Source organism: Tachysurus fulvidraco, chromosome 12 (genome assembly GCF_022655615.1).
Source record: "Tachysurus fulvidraco isolate hzauxx_2018 chromosome 12, HZAU_PFXX_2.0, whole genome shotgun sequence".
NCBI lineage: Eukaryota > Metazoa > Chordata > Actinopteri > Siluriformes > Bagridae > Tachysurus > Tachysurus fulvidraco.
The window spans coordinates 11,056,430-11,078,211 of NC_062529.1; the positions used below are offsets into that span (position 1 = coordinate 11,056,430).

Genomic DNA, 21,782 nt, shown 5'->3' on the forward strand with positions numbered 1-21,782 from the left:
CTATCATAAAATACCTGTTTGTCTCTTTTAAACCTACCACACATATTTAAATTGTGTATAATATTCAGATGGCGTATTATAAAAATATTTGGCATTCTTCCATGCCGAAACAATTTACAGAATATGATTCTGATAATCAGAGCCTGTTTGTATCCTAACTTTTAAAAAACCCTTTTCTGTCATGCTAGCGAGGAAAAGGTACTGTTAATCTATGTACACTAGGAATGTCATGTGGGTGAACCAGGCACCATAAAACAGTTTCCCAGCCAATGAAGATAAACTGTTGTTTCCTGATAAGAGCAGGTCATGACTAAGGCACTTCCTGGGTTTTGCAGCTGAGACTCATGTGACCTCATCTACAGTACACAACAGCGATTTTCTTACATAGATAGGTGTTTTATTTTAGAAAGTGAGAACTAAAGAAATGCAGCGGCTACTTGCATGACCTTACATAGCACGCATCCTTCTTTGTTTGTGTATCCTTTAACTGTGAAACATAATATGCCACAATGTCTGGAGAAGCTGAGGAGAATTGTTACAGTGGAGCCAGCAATATTCTTTTACATGACCAGCACCTTCATAATGCTACCGGCTTATCAGCGCCTGGTCATGGACAAGGTAAGTGTTGCAACTGTTCCTTTAGGCTATCTGTGTCCTACAAGTGCTTCGGCGGGGAGAGGGAGAGAGATTAATCAAACTTGGTTCTAGGATAGTGTTTTGCTGTCACCTTAAAAAACAGGTCAGCAGAGTGCAGTACTAGGGAAGTTCGCATACAGGGTAGTGCATGCATGAGGTACAACAGTGTTACGATGCACTCAAAACCCAGAACAACAGCAAGCATTAATCAAACTGAAATGACCATGACTCACAGGGATCCTGAAACAAAACCAGAAGGCTTTGTAATTGTTTGTGTTCTAGATTCAATTACTCTAAGATTTACTGGCCACCATTTTCTGAGATTAGCTGCTGAGCACCAAAGTTCATTAAGGTCATATAGGTGATATCGAATTCAGCTTCATTTTGTGTTAGTAGATGCAAAATTGAACCATCAAAAAGGCTTTATGCATTTGTTGTGGGCCACCAGCTTGCTTGTTGGCCATATCTGGCAAGCAGCATCTGACAGGAACCCTCATTTTCTTGCCTATGAGATTCAATACATCTGTAACGAATACATTATACAATTGTCATAAAAATGTCTGAGGTGAAAACTGAGCAAAATATATGAATGCTTCAGTTATACCTTTACATACATACTGTACATACATACATACATACATACATACATACATACATACATAAACAATATACATTTTATATGTGCTACATTAAATGTTGCTGAGAAAATAAATAATTACCTAAATGTACAGTAAGTAAAGAAAAATGAATAAATGAATTCAAAGAGCTGTATAAAGCACAGGTACAAAAACATTCTGCTAATCAATCAAAATGTCCTACCAGTAGTTAAGCCAATCATTCAGAAAATTAATACTCACTCTCCTCTTTTTTTCTCATTATCTGTAGGTTTGCCAAGAACTATACAAGGACACATCCATATGCAGTAACTCAGAACAGAGAGAGAATGAGGAAGTCGAGTCACACTCTTCCTACATCTTGCTGCTCTACACAGCCATGATCAGTGTGTTATCTATTCCCCCAGCCATGATGTTGGGTTCTTGGTCTGACCAGGCTGGCCGCAGGTCAGTAATGCTGCTGCCTTTCATACTCTCACTGCTGAGTGGTGGAGTGCTGTTGGCTTTGGTATTGGTGAAGAGCCTGAGTGTCTACTGGTGCCTTCTCGCAGCTGCCTTCATTGGCTTAACCGGTGGCCATGTTTCCATCTTTCTCAGCTCTTTCAGCTTCCTAGCTGATGTTACCATAGAATCTATCTCAAGTCGCACTCTGCGCATGGCCATAGCCGAGTCTATGATCTTTGTAGGGGGAATGGTGGGCTTTCTCCTGGGTGGTTTTCTGACACAGGAGGTCGGCTTGGTGGCAGCTTTTGGAGCCTACATTGCCTGTAATGTTTTAGCTATACTCTATATCCTGCTGTGGCTCCGAGATCCTAAACCAATCAACAGTACTTTAAACATCTTTTCTGCTGAAAATGAAGGGCAGGAGTCTGGAGTGATATTCCTGAAGTATGCCAGGCTGTCATTTAGGGCAGTATTCAAGAGAAGGAATGGTCAGGATAGACTAAAGCTGCACCTCCTCATCCTTTGCACCTTCATAAATAACCTGGTAGCTGTTGGTGAGTACAACATAAATCTTTGGTTCAATAAACAGGGAAAGATAAGTAAGGCAAATATACAGTGTCCTCAAATATTATTGGCACACTTAATGAAAATGACATTTGATTCCAAACAATTCTCTAGAAGGAATAACATCACTGAGTCTATTGCTGTAATGTTTAAAAAGGTTGGAGACAGTTTTAGATTGAGCTTGTTTCACGATTTAATGGGGAATATTTAGATAAATTATATGCTTCAGGATTTATGCTCTTTCATGTAATCCACAGGTTTTCACAAGGGTTTAAATCTGATCATAGATTGGGATGGTCATTGCAGAACATTGAATTGTGTCCATTGTCAACATTTGTTGATTTGGCACTATAATCTCTGTCTCATCATCTGGTTATAAACTCTATTTGTGTCCAGGGCTGAAATAGCTTGGAACTTCAGAATTCATATTTTCACTCACAGATTTTCACTCAACAATCTGACCACAACACACAATGCCAGTTATAGTTCTATTAACATTTGGTGAAGTTTGTGTAAGCAGTTCATTTTAAAACTTGACAAACTCAAGAATGAACTAAACTGAGAAATTCCATATTTATTATTAGTTGGGGCAGTAATTTTGTATATATATATATATATATATATATATATATATATATATATATATATATATATTTGGAAAAAAAATTATAATGATTTTTGTTGTGCATTTATATCAAGGTTGCTAATAATTCTGGATGGCACTATATGTTGGTATTTTTGCAGTGGCTTTATTTAGTGAATAACATTGAAGTGATTAATGCATCATCTAATTCAGCAGCATTCAGTAGTATTCAGTAAGCAAATTCATATAATTTATCTACTTAAGAACTGTGGTAAATATAATAAAGATGTGTGATTTACAAATGGCTTAGAGTTTAGTGTATATCATTCCACACACTATTGTGAAAACGGTTATATTATTTGACCACCGTATACAGCATCAGATGAAGTGCACAAGAAATATTCCAGCCTGTATGCAAGAGATTTTGTATTGTAGCATTTAAGTTCTTTTTAAATGAACTGTCATTTATCACAATTTATAGAACCAAATGTTCAGAGCTTGCATGAAGTGAATTTTAATTTAGTTTGCCTGCTGACAAATCCAAGCTTTTGTGTCTTCTGTATATTTCGTTTAAATGATATCAGAGGATCCTGGAGGAGCCATAGAGCAAAAAAATTCACTGTATTGTGTAATCGTCTCCTGTACATAAACATAAATTACATGAACTTTTGAATCTTGAACAAAAACAGAATTAGTAATAATACTAAATAATAATCGCCATAGTGAAAATGAGAAGTAATAGAAAAAGAATTATAAATTCATAATTAAATTTGTATGTCCTTTAAAATCTGTTAACTCCAAAGAGCCCTACAGGACACGTATGTGTACTGTATGTATGTGCTATATGTAATTAACCAACCTAATTTCCCACCATTTGGACATTCTGTCGACAGCAATCTATCAGTTTAGGCTAATGTGAGCACATTGGCTGAGCTGCCTGTTTGTGTTGATAATATTTCTAAGCTGTTTCAAGGTGGGTTATAAATGCTAAATGCTCTCTCTGTGTATCAGCCCTTTTGAGGTGAGTGTGAGAGAGAGAGAGAGAGAGAGAGAGAGAGAGAGAGAGAGAGAGAGAGAGAGAGAGAGAGAGAGAGAGAATAACGATATGTGCCTTTATGTGCTTATATGTGCTTATGTCTCCCCAGGGGATAATTCTGTCTTACTGCTCTATTTGATGTATGAGCCCAGAGAGTTCACAACTGCAATGTTTGGAGTGTTTAACTCTGCCAGAATGTTCTTGTTGGTAAGTGGTTTTGTTTCCACAGAGTCATGTTCTCTCTGATGAATCATGTTTTTTTTTTTTTTTTAACCAGATCAAAGCGTGGAGCTCAACATTTCTTCAAAATGCCTCTAGTGGTCCATACCATGTGTATGTCTAGTGGCTTCAGAGATCCATTCTTACATGTATGCCAAAATAAATGTAGTTTTCACTCTATCTTTCTTTGCTTTTTTGTGGACAAATTAGCAAATGGCATTTTGGAAAGAGTGGCCTTAATTCAATTTACGGACTCTAACAGTACATTTTTTCAATGTGGAGACACAACCTCAATGGATATTTAGTGCGTCTCCAAACTAGAGTTAGCGATGTCAGGTGACCAAACTTTGTGCTTGAACATGTTTGGACTGGGCTCCAGTGAAGGGTGATTTTAATGCTACAGTGTACAAGACATTTATGCACTTTGTGGCAACAATTTAGGCAAGATCTAAATACAGTTGTACTCAAAAGTTTGCATACCTTGGAAAAATTTTACCAGATGTGCAAAGAAATCATGAGTGAGAATGCAAAACAAAACATAAAAAGAAAATAAGGAAATAATCCCTGTGCAAAAGTTTGCACACCTTTAGTTCTTAATAGCGTTTTTTTGGCCATTTTAACATTAATGATGGCAGACCGTCTTTTGTAATAATTGTGCATGAGGTCCTTTATTCTCTCTGGTGGTGTAGCTGCCCAGTCGTCTTGGAAAAAATGCCTCCAGTACCTGTAAATTCTTTGGTTGTCTTGCAGAAACTGCACCTTTATGAAAAAATTCTTCTGGCAGTAGTGGGTGAAATCTTTCTTGATCTACCTGACGTGGCTTAGTATCAACAGAACCTCTTATTTTCCACCTCTTTATCAGGGTTTGAACAGTACTGACTGGCATATTCAAGTCTTGAGAGTCTTTTTATGTTCTTTTCTTGCTTTATAAAGTTCAACTACATTATTACGCAGGTCCATTGGCAGTTTTTTGTCTTCCCCATGGTGCAGTATCCAGCCAATCAGTGCATCACCTCCTGAGCTGAGAAACTCACTGACTATTTATACACAGACACTAATTACAATTACAATGAGTCACAGGTTTGGAAACTTCCCATTAATAGCCATTTAAACCTCTAAGTGTCAACCTGTGTGTTTATAATGTTGCCAAACATTCAAGGATATGTAAACCTTCGATCAGGGTTGTTTAGGTGATTTCATTTATCCTTAGGTTTTAAAAAGGAGTCAAACAACTATGTGATAATTAATGACTTCAAGCGACCATTATCTTTAAATAAGAAAAAAATACTTCGGATTTTCAGTCATATTTTCCAAATAAATGGCAATGTTTAGCAATTTCTTTCAGGGTAATCAAACTTTTGAGCACAACTGTATGAGTGTGGTAATCAGGTGACTTGGCTGTATAGTGTATATTTTTCACTTGCCATTTTTGAATGTTAGGTGATAATGACAATGTGTTATTTGCCAGGTTAACACCTTTATCAGCACTACAGATGTGAAAAGATTTTGTGAAAGATTTAGAATCATTTGGATTTTATCACATATGACTCATATAGATAATTTAATCTATTCTTTATCGAACATATAATATTAACCAATCAAGAAATGAGAGCTTTGCACTTGCAGTTCAGCATGATTTAATGAGAGCAAAGCAGAAGATTCCACAATGATTGGCATAATTATTTTCAATTTCATGTTTTGCATTACAGGCATTGGTCAGGCCATCAGAAGGGTAACTAAGCAAAGGCATGCACGCGCGTGTGTGCGTGTGTTTGTGTGTGTGTGTGTGTGTGTGTGTGTGTGTGTGTGTGTGTGTGTGTGTGTGTGTGTGTGTGTGTGTGTGTGTGTGTGTGTGTGTTTAATTGGGAACAATTGTTTGTGATCAGAAGTCTAGTGATTGCGAGCCATGTTTATTGGCCAAAGCGTGTTCTGGGAATTGGAGCTTATGGGTTGAGTAAATCTGACATAAATAAAGCAAGTTCTCTTTATTAACAAACAACATATACTGTATAACAAATCCTGGTGCCATGTATTTGTGTTTATACTGCTAATATAATTCAAAGTTTAACAGTCAATGTAGTTCACCCAAAGACTCTATTGCAAATGATTCTTGGCCAAATTCATCGTTTGAAGACATCTACAATTCAACAAAAATAAAGTTTCTAAAAATACTGAAGATTTCTCCAGAAACATCCAAGGTCTTTATTTACTATATCAAGGTCCTGCTTCAGTTTGTCTTTGTCCAGTGACAGAAATCAGTAGGGGGCTCAGTTTTTCCTACTGTGACAGGAGCCTTGCACTCTAATTTCATCGATCATTTGAACAGATCGATGCCATGCCTTAAAGTGGCACTTAAAAAAAGCTGCTCATTAAGGAACAGAGCTTCCCGACCAGGCAGATGATACCACTCCATGTTGACTCGAGTGGTCCGCAATGCACCATGGGACATTTGCTCAGCTGCCTTTTGTGAGGTAGGTAGAGCACTGATTCTCTGAAATACTATGATGATCTATGTCTGGACCAAATGGCTGCTGGAGATATTTTGGTTAATACACTAAGACCTTAAAGGATGATTAGCCAACCACCAACCAGACAGCTCTTTTGGGGAGGACTCAGAGAAAACGGAAGAGAGTTTCTGATAATGTTGGTGCCAGTATTACATGGTGCTGCTTTGTTAAAAGTCAAGACAAAACACAGACTTTAGTTTTTAGTATCTAACACAACAATACCTACTTTAGATGTCAGAGTTCATGGTTGATTCACATTGACTGATATTTACTGGAATATACAGTGAGAAAGAATTAAACTCCACAAAGTGGTATTACATCCTATGAATACATTATTCATAATACTTAAAAATTTTATGAAGGTATCAGCAGGTATCTGAATATGTAAACATTTAATGAATTATGTAACCTGAATTCATACATAGATGCATTATTACACATAAACCCTTATAGTGCTTGGCATACGTACTGTATGTAGAAATGTGCATGATTCATTAAGTTACATACAGGAATATATAGCAGTAACCTCCTTTCAGGTAATATGTCTGCTATGTAAGTGGATATATTGCATTATGAATACTGGCTTCATAGTACGCGTTATGAGAAAGGGTTATTTATTCTTTTTCTTTTTTAAAAGAAGGCAAAGAAACCTGATGACATCAGCCACCAACTAGCTGTGAAGTGGAGTGTTATCACTTACTATCTTCTTGAAATGGATCACAGTGCTGACACACTATCACAAGCAATCATTTATAAATATGCTGTACCCTGACATGCTGATTAATACATTTATAATTGTGATTTTTCCCCCCTGATATTTTCATCAAGCAGAGGCTGTGAAGGTTAATTAAGTCACATGTTTGAACCATAATGAAACTAAAGAGCCTGAAATATTTATAACATATTTGTTAATGAATGGCCAAACAAGAGCATTTAGGGCAAAACATAACTGCATTTAGAAAATGTATCCCCTGGATTCAAAATGTTCATGTATAATATTCTGTTGGCCTCTCAGCTCCTGTAAAATGCCTACAAGTGATATATATATTTATTTTTATAGTCAAGGGAAATATCTCTTGTTAGTACAACACATTATACCAATTAATTTTAACATATTTTGGAAGATACATGCCAAATGTGCTGACATTTTCCCCCCAATCTGTCTACAAAATATCTGCTATCATAACTTGTATGGACATTAATCTGGATATTGTTCCTGTGCTCTCTGCCAGGGTGCTGGTCTCTTGGGTTTGTTCCCTTTGCTGATGCATTGCCTTAAGGAGATGACGTTGGCAAAACTCAGCGTTGTGTTTAGAGCTGCCTCGTATGTCCTGCTGGCTTTTTCCACTAACACATGGATGGTCTGCTTGGGTAGGTGCCCATCATCTAACTCCGTAATTTCCTTTATACACATACACTCATAAAATTTTGCATGATAGTGTACAACAATATTATGCAGAATACACTGTATAAATAAATGAAAATATGTGTGTCATTAGCAGTCAAGTGCATTAATGTACGTAAAGTGTGTCAAATATAAGTGTAACAAATGTCATTATTATTACTCCAATGAAAGCTTCTGTGATAAAATTGTGTTCCATTATGCATGGTAAAAAATAAAACTAGTAAACGGCCCAGTCTATCTTTTCTTGGCTGTTTGTTTTCTTTACTAACTAAAACTGCCTGCTCTAAATGATTGCCAATGAATGGCAATTTGGCAAAAATGGTCACTGTGTGTGTGTGTGTGCGTGAGTGTGTGTGTCTGTGTTATATGCTGTGTAAATGATTTCTACAGAGTGTGATCGCTTTTGAAAACACAACTAAAAGAAGCATTTATAGAACTTCATCATTCACTGCAGAGAGCCAATGAAGGGGATGAGGGACTGATCAATATTGATATCTTTAATTACATAAATCGTAATGAGACTGTTATTCTAAACGACCCTGAGAACTGGAGTACTTTGACAGGGAGATGAGTGGCGGCTCTGGTGAATAATCAGCAGCTGAAGGAGGCATCTGCATTCTGATCTATTCTCTTGCCTGAGATAATAAGGGACACAGCGGCATCATGCAGAAGCCGCCACCTCGATTTCAATGCAAAAGCATGTGCGTGTGAGTGTGTGTTTGTGTGTGTGTAACAGGATGGAATCAAGCATGCCTTATTCCAAATAGCTTTGGCAATAAGTGAGCATTTTCTATTCCATTTAAGGGAACTGCTACTGCTGCATACTTGAACCAAGATATTTAAGTTAAAATTGGATTTGGTGCATGCATTCATGAATTATTGAACATCCCAATTCTGTCTAATTTACAAATTACTTTATATGATACATGCAGCTCTCAGCAGTCCTAAGTGCAGTGGTAACCGCACACATAGCTGTACTGTATAATATCATGCAAATACTGAGTGCAATTTTCACCAAGAATAGTAATTGTAAGTGGGTTTTTTTATGTTTACTTTTTAGTGGCTGTAGTGGGCATGCCGGGTGGGATCACACAAGCAGTGATTCGATCATTGTCCTCTGCTATCGTGGAACCTGATGAACAAGGTAGGCTTTCAGTGTAACATACTTCACCCACACATTTAATCCAGTCATGGCCAACAGTTATATCTGCTCCTCTGAGAAAAAAATATGCATTCCAGATTAACCTTAACCACCACGATCCCCAGAAGACGATTAAATGATTCATGTCTGCATTGTTAATCTGTAGTTTGCATGGCATTGGATGCACTTAGAGCTGAAAGCCCTTGATATTAATAACCATTTTTCACACATGGCATTTTAATGAAAGTCACAGCTGTATAGATTGATTAGATGACTGAAATCCATTTAATTGCTGTTTATTTTTTTAAAATAATTAAACCGCACGGTTTAATTCTGTCAGTCCTCAGAGTCAGTGTTTTGCAGGATGCAGTTGGGAATTGTTTGTATTAGATATTATATATGAATTACAGCAAATGAAAGAGGAATTTATTTTCAAGAGACCAGGCAACAGCTACTAGAATTTGGATGTCAGTCAAAATTAATTACTAATAGCTTGTGTGGCTAGACTCTTTTAATCTGGTGTAGAAACTTTGGGAACTGACACCGGTCAATATGATATGCTTAGATGGGTACATCTCACGTTAGCAGAGCTTAAATTATGCAATTTTCATCTTTCCATGAGCTAGAAATTAGGACATGCCTCTTTATTTTAGTCTATTCAAGTGGCTTCAAACACAGCAAACATTTAGATGGATCGATTGTCACAACCTGTGTGTGCCTTTGCTCAGACATGCAGACAATGCTTTAGAGATTTCCCTGTTTTTCAAAACACTTCACATTTGATGCATCTGAAATGAAAACATTTTGTGTGTAATTCTTTTTGCCACAGATCACCGTGGTTGCTGTTGTTGTCCTTCGGCTGTTTCTTGTTCAGGGTCGTCACAGCAGATTATCCGATCTGCATATTTTTGATTTGGCACAGGTTTTATGTCAGATGCCCTTCCTGACACAGCCCTCTTAATTTATCCAGGCTTGGGACTAGCATTGAGCTAACCCTCAGTGACTGGGTTGGTTTCTTGCCCAGGCATCGAACCCGAGCCGTGGCATTGAGCCACAGATTTCCTGTAGAAGAGCTGATGATGTTCTGATTTGACTCTGATTTGACTTATTCTTCCCACCCTCCATCGTGAAAAAAAATGCAGTTAGTCCTTTTATGTCTCCTGTCTCTCAGGTTGCTTATCAATAACACTTCAGATTTAGTATTCAGAGGCTTTCTAGCTCAAATCAATAAGGATTCCCTGTTAGAGGCACTTAAATGCTGCTCTCATGCACCCTGCGCGCCAGCTCATTCTGCTCCAGTTAATCAGAACTGCCCTAGAGTTGACTACAGCCTGGGTAAATGTTTTATCAATGCGAATCAACCCTGTGCTTATGTGTCCCTCCAAACCCTATTGTATGGACTCCAATGAGCAAAACATTTATTCAGCTCTAAAAACCAACATTATGTGGATAAAAACAGATCTGAAGCAAAACATGAAAAACAGAATCCTGTTTATACCACTAACCATATCTTCAAATAATTTCCACTGGTCCGATCTTATCTCGACAGGTGCCATGTTTTCCTTCTCGGCTTCAGTGGAGGCCACTTCCATCCTCATTGCTGGCATCATATTCAACGGCCTGTACCCTCTGACCCTGCCTACGTTTCCGGGCATGCCCTTCATAATAATGGCTACTTTTTGCATCATTGTCTTGATCCTTATGCAGTAAGTACCATTTTGAGTGATACAGACAGTAAATGATGCTTGTTATAATTATGTTGGCATCAATGGCAGTGGTGCCATACAGACTCATAAACAAGCTTTTAATGTTTGTTGACATGCACAGCAGCCCTAGTAACCCTTAACAAATGAGGCAAAACTGTAATTATTGCATATAAATGTGGCCACTTTCTGAGCATTAGGATTAATTGCACTACATCACTAACCACTTTAGCATCTCTTTAACCAGACTTATATAGTTTTCCAATGGAAAAGTTTAAAACCGAAACCATAAGATATTTCTCGCAAACACTCAAATTTTCTTTTAATATCTTTGCAAATGACCTCAGTGTAATGTTCATAAAGGATATATAATCACCTTCTAATGTGCTGTAATTGCACTGAGACAGAATTCTATGAGCTCATTTCATTTTCCTCAAATGTGGGCTGCACACGAGCATCATTTTGTCTTAATAGCAAGTCATATCTTCAGAAGGTTTTTCTTTTTGTCTGTTTACCTCGTGTGTCTTTAATGCTTTTATCTCGTGCCATTCTGATACACTGATAGTGACAGATTTTCATATTTTTTACTAAACGTAGATAATATTTATCTTGCTTAGCATGGAACACAGGCCTATTTTCATACATTATTCATTTACATGAGCTATTAGTGTGGTCACATAAAAACCGAGGTGATAACAAACAGCATGATACAGCCACATCACTCTGCTACTCTTAAATGTGAGGCACAGTTATGATACTCATTCCTGAGCAGAGTAATGAAGACCAGGGGAATTAGATATTGATCTTTCTCTCGTATATTCCTTCACTTATAAACCTTTCATAAACAACAGACAGATGATAATGCTAAAAAAATCATGATTAAAAATGGCTGTGCTACTCAGTCAGGCATGGTGTGAAATAATGATTTTGTATGGTGTAAAATTTAAGCGTATACATTTATACACAAATGGGCCATTGTATTAGGATTTGTAGTGTCTGAGGAGTCTGTGATGTGCTTTTCCCTTTTCTATGTTTATTCACAGTTCTTGACATGTGTCTTAATATCCTGCTTGTGCATTTTTAAGAAATGTACTAATATCCTTAATATGAATGACTTTAGGTTGACTGCTTTGTGTATATGTGCGTCAACACTTAATAGCACATGCAACATATTATGTTTAAACAAACATCATAAATGTCTAGTCATTAAAGCAGTAATAATATACAGAGCTATGTCAGGATGACAATTAGCACCATACTGGCTGTATGAATAAATTTTCATACACCAAAATACATTTTAATACATTTCAGGCTAAGGTTTGTTGAATTAGGTCATTTTCAAACTAATGCACAAGGAACTATTGATTCATAACTGAACCCACAGTACTACTCTTACTCTTAATGAGGCTGCAACTTTCTCTTTAGGAAGTACCTCCTTCCGTGTTTGATGCTGAACAAATGTGGCACCAGTGCTTAAAGTGTAAATAGACCCTAAATGGATTTTCATCGTTTCAAGTGAAACAATCACCAACACTCAGTTCTTGCAATAGGAAATGTTACTTCTTTACGCACCATTATGCTATGTGTTAATATTTGCTTAGTTACCAGAGCCGTGTTGACTGCTGATACTTAACTAGCATACAGTATACGCCAGGATAACAATTAAACTTCTAATAATCTCTGTTACCCAACTTTAAATTGATTTTGAAGCACATTTGATATTCTGTAGACTCTATAATTAAGCGATTGTCTTTCGTAATGAAGGTATTAAGAACCACTAGCACAATAAAGACTCTGTGCAGTGGTTATTGAAGTGTGGAATGGTTATCATACCCTGCCTATAATTATACCACTAATGGCCTGCTCCTTGGATCTGGGGCTCTTCCAGCCTTACAGTTATATACTGTGGAACCTGCAGCCCTCCATGCTACTATTACAGGATGATAAAATAAGTGGCAGGAACCCATAACCTGTAATAAACCCCAGGGGAGTAATAGGTGTGCAATCAGTCATTCACACACTATATTTTACTGCACATAAAGAATTTCAATAATATTAGGAAATCAGATCTAACAAAGCTCGATTTTTTTACACTCTACATTCTTGAAGTGTTTACATTTTTTTGTGTGAAGTTGAGTGCAGCAAAAAGTGACAATGCTTGTTAAAATTACGCAGGAAGCATGGATGTGTCATACTAGATTAGATGCATTAATTACAACAATGAGATGTCAATTCTTTTTCACAAGAATGCCTTTATTAGAATAGTGAGAGAGCAATATAAATTCTTTTGAATGGCAGATATTTCACGGTTTAATCCTATTCTTATCCATTGTTCCACTGAATTCAGCTTTCTGGAGTGTATATAATTTGAAGCACATTAACGTGAGCATGCCTTTCAGTGTATTAAAAAGCCCTAAGGCCCTCATGAGGATAATGAAAAATGCCATTAGAAGACATTATTGTCAGAACTTTTAGATACTCTTCCTATAGCTAGGAAATTACATTTCTTCCCCCCTCAGTCAGACAGTGCACGCACATGTACATGTAGGGTGCATAGATTTGTATGCATCTGTGTCAAGCACCAGAGAATGTGTGTGGGTCTTCCTAAGGCTGATCTTCTAGAATATTGATGAGCCATGAGCGATAATGAGAGACATAATAATGGCCAAGTCAGTAGTGGTGAACAAAGGGTAGGATGGCTCAGTGGTGTGAAACACAACAGAGTTTACATTGTCACAGGAGAATACGTACTTAAAACCAGACTTAATCCATTCATCAAAGCATCACACTCATTATCCTCAACAATTACCTTTACCTTCTGCTCTCAAGCATTTAGATTGGATCTATCTAAATGCTTCTGCTATACTTTTTCTAATTTTTTTTATATGAACTTAAAGTTGCGAGCGTGCAAACTGCATTCACAAGTGAGCCACAGATATGGATAATATACGCATATTCTTTTTCTTCCCATTTTCATTTAGACATTTAAAACCAATAAGATTTATATTATCAAATATCTTTTATCAATATATTATCATATGTGCTTTGTCTTATTGCAAGGTTAGAACAGTCTGTACAACATGTTCTAACCAATAACCGAATGTCCTTCATTCACTGTGCTTAGCGATGGTACATCTTGTAATAGCAGGAAGAATTAAATGAGTCTAAGTGAATAGAGGATTGCGTTACATACAAGATAGTGTGTGTGTGTGTGTGTGTATGTGTGTATATATATATATATAATGTCTCATTCCCACTAAAGGAGCGAATTATCGGTTTTAGCCCGGGAGGGAACACAGTGTATAGATTGACGGCCTCACAGAACTGGTGAGCAAAAATATGAGTGGCAGCTTATTCGCTGAAAGGTGCAAATGTAATCTGTAAGTGTGGTGCAGAGGATTGAAGACTGATAATTCTTTACGCAGTCTTTTACATTCTGCAGACATTGAAGTCAGAATCTTGAGTATTTGTTTTGGTGTTTCAAAATTCAATCTGTCATGCAAACTGTTGTTCAAATGAACCATTCTCTTTAAAACCGGCCCAAGACGTGTGCAGTATATTGCAGTTAGAATGAGAATAGAACTCTTTATTGAGTTGGGATTAAATATGCACAACATGCACTGTGTTAGTTGGTAAAGATTTTGTCATTTTTGCATCATGAGTAATTGCACTGTCAGTTTGCAACAGCAATGGGGAAATACACAGGTGTGTATGGTTGAGACTTGTACATATCAAATTTGCATAATAAGACAAAATGAAACTCGATGAATACATATTCATCGGAGCACATATCAGGTGTTACTGCAGGTAAGGTGCTTGCATTTGGCATCAGCCTTCTGAATATAACTACACTGGCATAATCAAACAGCTCAAACACTTGCAAAAATGTAATAGGCTGCTCGTAACAGCACCATGAATTATAGATAGACATGATATAAAAATAAATGCTTGACTTTTTACATTGACTCATTCTGAAACACGTTTTCCATGAAAGGAGGTACAACGTACAAATCCACCCAGATGTGCACGAATGCTTTATTGAATTATTGTGCAGTATAACTGGTCTTGGTTCTCACTGTCCAGTGAAGCCTGGAGGAAAGTCAAATTACAAACACATTATTAATCATTTTATTTTAAATTTACCCTCATTTTAAATGAGTACTATAATGTTTTGTTTTTTAACCTCCCAACTGCTTGGCAATCAAAACAAGGGATTTTTATCTGTACTCAGCAATAGCTAAAACTTTTAAACTGTAATATTTAAAATTTATATTATTAAGCCTGTATTTAAATATATTCCTAATTGATTCATTTTGGTTTTGTTATGCAGAAATAGAACACAAGTGAGACAAAGCCAGAGTGTTAAGGAAACAGATACCATCCCCAGCCATCATTATACTTTATTAGATAAAAGTTGAAGTCTCATCTCTCACATGCTCTTTCTGTGTGGCTGTGTGCAGTCTGCTGTGGAGCAGCAATTAAGAATGAGCTGCTTCTCATGATTCTGAAATTAAGGCTTAGTTAGGCCATGGCTGTGTCTGTGGGGGAAGAACAACAGAAATGGAGTATTAGCATTGATGCCTGATATTGTTCTGCATGTGTAGTCTCTCATTAAAAGTGGAAATGAAGGCCCACCTCGCTGCCTGACAAACCCACAAAGCACCCAGACAGAAAGCAATGGCACGCCTGCATATTACCTGCCAACAGCAATTAGCTATCAGCAATGGAGCACACTTAAAAACCCCGAAAAATACAATTAATTACATATCACAATGTTTGTTCTAATATCATTCTAAATTTACATTGTTAATCCATCATTCTCTAATGGTAGGTGGTCAGTGTAACATGTTTGTTATATGCAACTAATATGACACTAATTTGCCTCTTCTTTGTGTGCATATCTCTTTAAATTAGCTATTCATTGTTATATTTTTGTTTCTCTTTATTTCCAATGACCAACAAACTACAACGACACTAATAAACAAAGGCAATTAAGTCTGTGTAATAGAATTCTTTCTCTTTAAGTAAAATTGAGAAACTAATATCACAATTTTTTTTGTGTGTCATAAACTACTGTATGTAGGTAATACTAGAGAATGCTAGCAGCCCTTGCTATAAAACACAGAGCAAAATAAACATGCAATAAATGCAGTTGCGATATATTTTGCCCTCTCACCTTACTGTGAATTATTTAAAGATTTAATCTTGCAGTGAGCACGACTAATAGTATTCTTAGACAATATTAAAAAAGTGATGAAAATAAAACTTGAAAATAAAGCTTTTTTTTTCTCCACAAAAGGCTTTGTTTTATTGTAGCCTTCAGCTAGAGATTGGAGAATGACTTTTTTGAAAATGTCACAATGCAGCTTTACAAAAATCCAGATGTATACGTTTACAACCTTAATGAGCATCCTAGAGGCGTTAATGGCAAGAAAAAAAACGCACAGAACAGACATGTGGAAGAACCAGATTCTAAAGAAGCACAAAGCATTACAGTATACAATAATAAATGATTTCAAATGATATACAGTAAGCCCCTATTTTTGTTTTACATAACAAGCAATAGTTTCCTGTGAAATAAAGCAACACAGAGTTTATGTTTACAGACAAGGTACATCATAGATATTGTAATAGTTCTAGATCCACTTCTACCTTGATAAGAATAAAGTGGTTAGTGAACATGGAGTAATGAATTAACGATGTAAATTATTGATATGCTGTGTTTTGTATTATTGATAATTCTGTATTTCAGTATTTCTTTTCTGCCTAGCCCCTCTATCTCTTACTGTTTCTCATATTAAGTGACCTTTCTGTCTCTCTCTCTCTCTCTCTCTCTCTCTCTCTCTCTCTCTCTCTCTCTCTCTCTCTCTCTCTCTCTCTCTCTCTCTCTCTCTCTCTCTCTCTCTCTCTCTCTCTCTCTCTCTCTCTGTTCTTACAGGTGGATAAGTGAAATGCCAACCACTCAGCCTCGCCTGATGCTGCAAGACTGAGAATATCTCTCACCGTCCTCCTGTACTTACTGAAATTTGATAATGTACTGAAGATCCATTGATACAATAACAAGTCTTATTCTCCACGAGACCCAAACATCACTAATTCTGTTCCACTCTGTTGCAATAGTGCAACATGTAATGTGGACTACATATAGTAGTAATATAATGTAATCTTTTTTTAAACTTAACTACATTATTCATCTCAAATGATTCTAATAAAACTAAAACCACAAGAGAAATTTCCCACTCAGTCACATATGTAATTAGCATATACTGAAGACCATGAGCAGGCAGGTAAAATAACAGAACATGCCTTCACAGATGAAATGTTACTAATGTAGAGAAAACTATGGACAGTACTCAGTGGAAGTCCTTTGGACCGGTGTGATTTGATTGAGTGAATAAAGAGCATAAGCCATAATAACAACCATAATGAAATAAGAACACTAAAAGGTCAATGGCATACAGTGGAGAGGTAATTGAGAATTGTAGCTTTAAACTGTTCTCTAGAGCAAAGGGACCATCCTCAATATTTTCTTTCACCTCTAGCATGGAGGCATGAAATTGGTCTCCAATTAGGGAGATTGTATTTAACCTTAAAGAAATTGATTTTGAAATCTTTGCTCCATTAATTGGGCTGCAGGTATGTTCTGTAAGTGTGTCCAGTGGCACCATAACTGACTGGCATTGTGATATATGCTTGCATATAAAAAAAACAAGTGCTCAGTGGTTAAACTACGTTAAGGCAGATGTAGAAAATTAAGCTCCTTGAAGACAGTAATTAACATTGTTAGAACTTGTTTAGATCAGTGATTGTTTAGATCAGTGCATTATCTGAAAACATTTATCAAGACCATATCATGACAAAATTTCATTAGAGTGGGTCAAACAATCCCAAAAAAAAGTAATTTAATTAGGGCGTGTATGGGAATCTATTTACCATACTCTTTAAGTTCAGTAGATAGTGTGGTGTTGATACTAGGACAATCAGACCAATGAACATGAGCATATTATTAACCACATCACAGTAGATGCAATGAAAAAGTGTAGTTAGTGGAATACATGTATATAATATTGTTCCTTAAGATATTAGTGAGGTGATAAACTTAAATGTAGGTAAGAGCTACTGATGTGGGCAATGGCTTTGTAAATGAATTTGAATTTGTAAATGAGAAACATTCAGTAGTAGCCTTAAAGCACTCTGCAAAATGTGAATCCCTGAGAAACAACTGGTGTTGTACTGTTTAAATTTAAAAATAAAAATTGTTTGCAACATACTGATTGAAGTATGTATTCTATTGTCTATATAGACAACTGCTAAATTAGTTTAATGCTGCTGGTCCATTAATGTGCCCACAGAAGGATGTGATCATGACAACTCCCACAGCATAAAATACTCATCAGACTCCAAAAGCAGATGATGACAACCACAATAGATTTCATTGAAACCCATAGACAGTGTAATATGTAAAATATTGTTAGTCTTTTGTGGGGAACTGTGATTGAGATGGTTGAGGTGAGCGAGGATGGGAGGATATTGCATTGTGGTATCTTGGTGTTAGAAATGATAGCCCGATCTAACCAAACTTGGCACGAGCGTGCAATAGAGAAACAAGAAATGATGGTTGGTGGTAAAAGACATTGTTGGGATGTAAGAGATGAGGTTAGAAGTTAGCACTGAAAACTGAGAACTGGGTTGAAGAATAGAACAGGAGAAAAATAAATGAGTGTTCAGAACAGTAGACAAGATCATTTTTTTTGTGTGAGAACATTGAGCAGGGTGGACAGGGATTTAAGCAACCAGCTGACACTAGACTGAAGAGGACATGCCAGAGTGAAATAATCTGAGAACTTTTAAATTGGCATGAAGCAGCCTTCATAAATAGAAAAGTAAATTCCAAAGTTATATTTCTTGCATATCAGCAGACATGTTGTGGCTGTGATGAGTTGATGAATAAAGTACACATAACTAAAGGGGCATAAAAAGCACGATCAGAATTATTGTAGCTGGAAAATATAGCTAGTTTTTAAAAAAAAAACAATATGATACAATTTGAAAATACCTATTTTTAAAGTATTTAAACTATATGTCTCGAGCCAGCTTCTTGATACTATAACAGTGTTTATTTCCCAGTGAGTAAGGATGACAGTGAAAAGAAAGAATTTCCTTTTCTGGATCTGGAAGATGAAAGCTATCAAGATATCAGTGTATTACATATGTGAGGTGAGGAGACAAGTTGTTGATAGATCAAAAATAACTAGTCTATCAAGGAAAACTGAACCGGACTGACAGAGTAGAATCAGGGTGACAGTGTGTTATTCAGGATTATAGGAGGGCTGACAGGGAAGGGATTGTAATGAATAATGACAGGAGATTGAATGAAGAGAGCTTGAGATGAAAGGTTGAAGTGGAAGGTTGGGATGAAAAAATGGAGGGGTGAGGACGTATAAGAAAACGTTTAGGGAACAAAATAAATGCCATTTGAGTGCAAGCACAGATGATTTTCCTGCTCTTTGAAACATTTTGCTTTGGCAGTGGATATGGAGGAAGAAGCAGACAAATGCCTTGTCAACCAATGCCTTAATATCATGTTCCACAATGACACAGCACTTTAGATTTAGTCTACTATAGTATAGATAGTAAATACATTTTGTCACAGACAGCAGAAGGGAAGTTTCTTCCAAACTTCAGTTATTTTTGTAAATACATTTTGCTTTACAAGAGACTGCTCTCCTGCCCTTGGTGCCTAGGGGCAGATGATGCTGACATCTCTCGTAATGAGAAATGCTACTAATGGCCCTGCATACAAACCCAAACATATATCTGTTTGTTAGCATAGAAAAATCATTATTTTTCCATAAACTCACCTTACCACCATGATCAATACACACCAACATGGAAGAATGAGTATTGGGCTCATTGCTTGGCTGTGTGTAGCTTTGTTGTATCAAAACAGACCAATAAAAATAGAGTTGTGTAAAAAGAACCACAGAGTTTTCCAAATCTACACATTCTTTCTGCACTTATAGCTGCATGAACTGGTGAACAGTGCATTACTTGGTGTTTCTGGGGTTTATTTTGTTCTGCTATATAGAGTTTATCACCAGAAGACTTCAAAAGAATTTCAAATAAGCAGGATGCTGAGCATTTGAGGGTTAAGCTCAAGGACCCAAATGTGTCAAAACTGGGATTTGAAAAGTCCCAAGCAGGAAACCTAAAGCTTCAACTACAGAGCCACCACATCCACATTTCACAGCGGTAACACTGAATATAATAAAAGGTTCTTTAATATACACTGTTAATTGTCATTTCACATTATTTGTTCATTTTCCAAGATAGCACAAGCTCTTCAGGCATAAGCAAGTGTTTTGGGATCCCAAATTATAACAGGATTTATTAATAATGCTCAACTGGTGCATGATTCCATGAAGATATTTTATCCTGGGTATTGTTAATTTATTCATATAGGACAGATCAATCAATGGCTACTACCAGTACAAAACTCTAGTTATGCTACAGTAAGTGCATTCATGAAGCCAGGAGAACAGTTTTTATTTATTATAGATTTATAGATTAAAATATATCTATGATAATATGATATGAAATGTGATAGATTTTCATTTAAATGAATCTCATTAAGTGTTTAATGTAATGCATCACAGTTTGAATCCAATACATGTGTGTTTTATTTCTTATATTTAGCATATCATTGTTATTCAAGAGGCTACTGTTTCTGCAATCAAACAGGCTACAATTGAGTCATCATTGTCCTGCAATTTCATTTTAATAAATGGTAAATCATAGAAGAAAAAAATAATTTTGATTTGAGAACTATTCATAGTTATTCATGAATTTGATTGCTTTGCACTTTCATCGTCTGTGAAGGTTCATTGTATGTTGCATTAATTGCCACACTGGTGTTAAGTATTTGGTTCCACAGGTTAAATATTTTGGAAGCTTTAAAGAAAGAGTTTAGTTCATTACTTCTATGTAGTCTGCAGCCTTTAATGAGATTGTATGTCTTTATTTTCTTGAGTGAATTTAAATAATAATATCATCGGTACAGTAAGTGAGATTTGGCAAGGGAAACTCGAATTGGTGGGGTTAGCCTTCTATTGAAAAAACTGAGCAAAGGATGCACTGTAAGGGAGTGAGCTGGGTGACCTCAGAGAGTATTGACTACAGGAGCCTGCACAATTCTAACATAGTTTTAATCTATTTGCTTGTCCATTGTCTTGTGACTGCCTGTTAGTGTTAGCTTTTCCATGAAGAAATTCCAGATGTTTGAGGAATTGTGCTTCTTGGTCCCTCAGCATGTCAATTGAAAATTCAGTGCATCTGAACACATGGTGAAACAGACTATCTGTCTACCTGTGGAAAGCTTAAATCGTGTGGTCATGAAATTTAGAGCAAGATGTGTCCACAGGCATTGAGGGACTGGTATACTTTACCTGCAGGCAATGTATGTGAAACCTTGGACTGGGTACAAACAGTGCTTGATGATATGAAGATGTATGTCATGAAACATAGTTACACTGGTAGTTAAGTGCAAGCCAAGGTGCTGAGTGATGGGTACTCCAAAATTGAGGGGAATGCAGAGTATGTCCATTAGGACAGGACACACTTGGCTTGGGTAATTTCTCAATGTCTCTTCGGTTAGTTCCTGGGTGGAGTCGGGATCATGCAGGAAAAGGAAGTCAACTTTACAATTTTTTGAACTGGAATGAAAGGGAATGTTGAAATTTAATATGGTGAAAAACACAGCCCATCTTGTTTGGTTGGGTTTGGTTGTTCATGGATATTCCTTGTTCATATGGTCTGTGAGGATAAAGAACATATATACTATAGAGTGCCTTCTATCCAATACCTGCATAACTCACGGCTAGTTTTATGGTGAGTAGTCCTGTCACCTGGTGCCAATTATACTTTCCTACCA

The 21,782-nt window shown here is 36.6% G+C and overlaps 1 protein-coding gene across 1 annotated transcript; it reads left to right on the forward strand.

The window, feature by feature from the left end:
* Positions 1-309: 309 nt before the first annotated feature.
* On the forward strand, positions 310-18,122 carry zgc:174356 (uncharacterized protein LOC100137120 homolog). The gene is made up of 7 exons (XM_027172894.2): positions 310-618; positions 1,522-2,248; positions 3,987-4,084; positions 7,836-7,974; positions 9,069-9,152; positions 10,699-10,855; positions 16,791-18,122. Exons 1-7 carry the CDS (start codon positions 442-444, stop codon positions 16,840-16,842), a joined length of 1,434 nt encoding a protein of 477 aa, XP_027028695.2. The 5' UTR covers positions 310-441; the 3' UTR covers positions 16,843-18,122.
* The last annotated feature ends 3,660 nt before the right edge of the window (positions 18,123-21,782 follow it).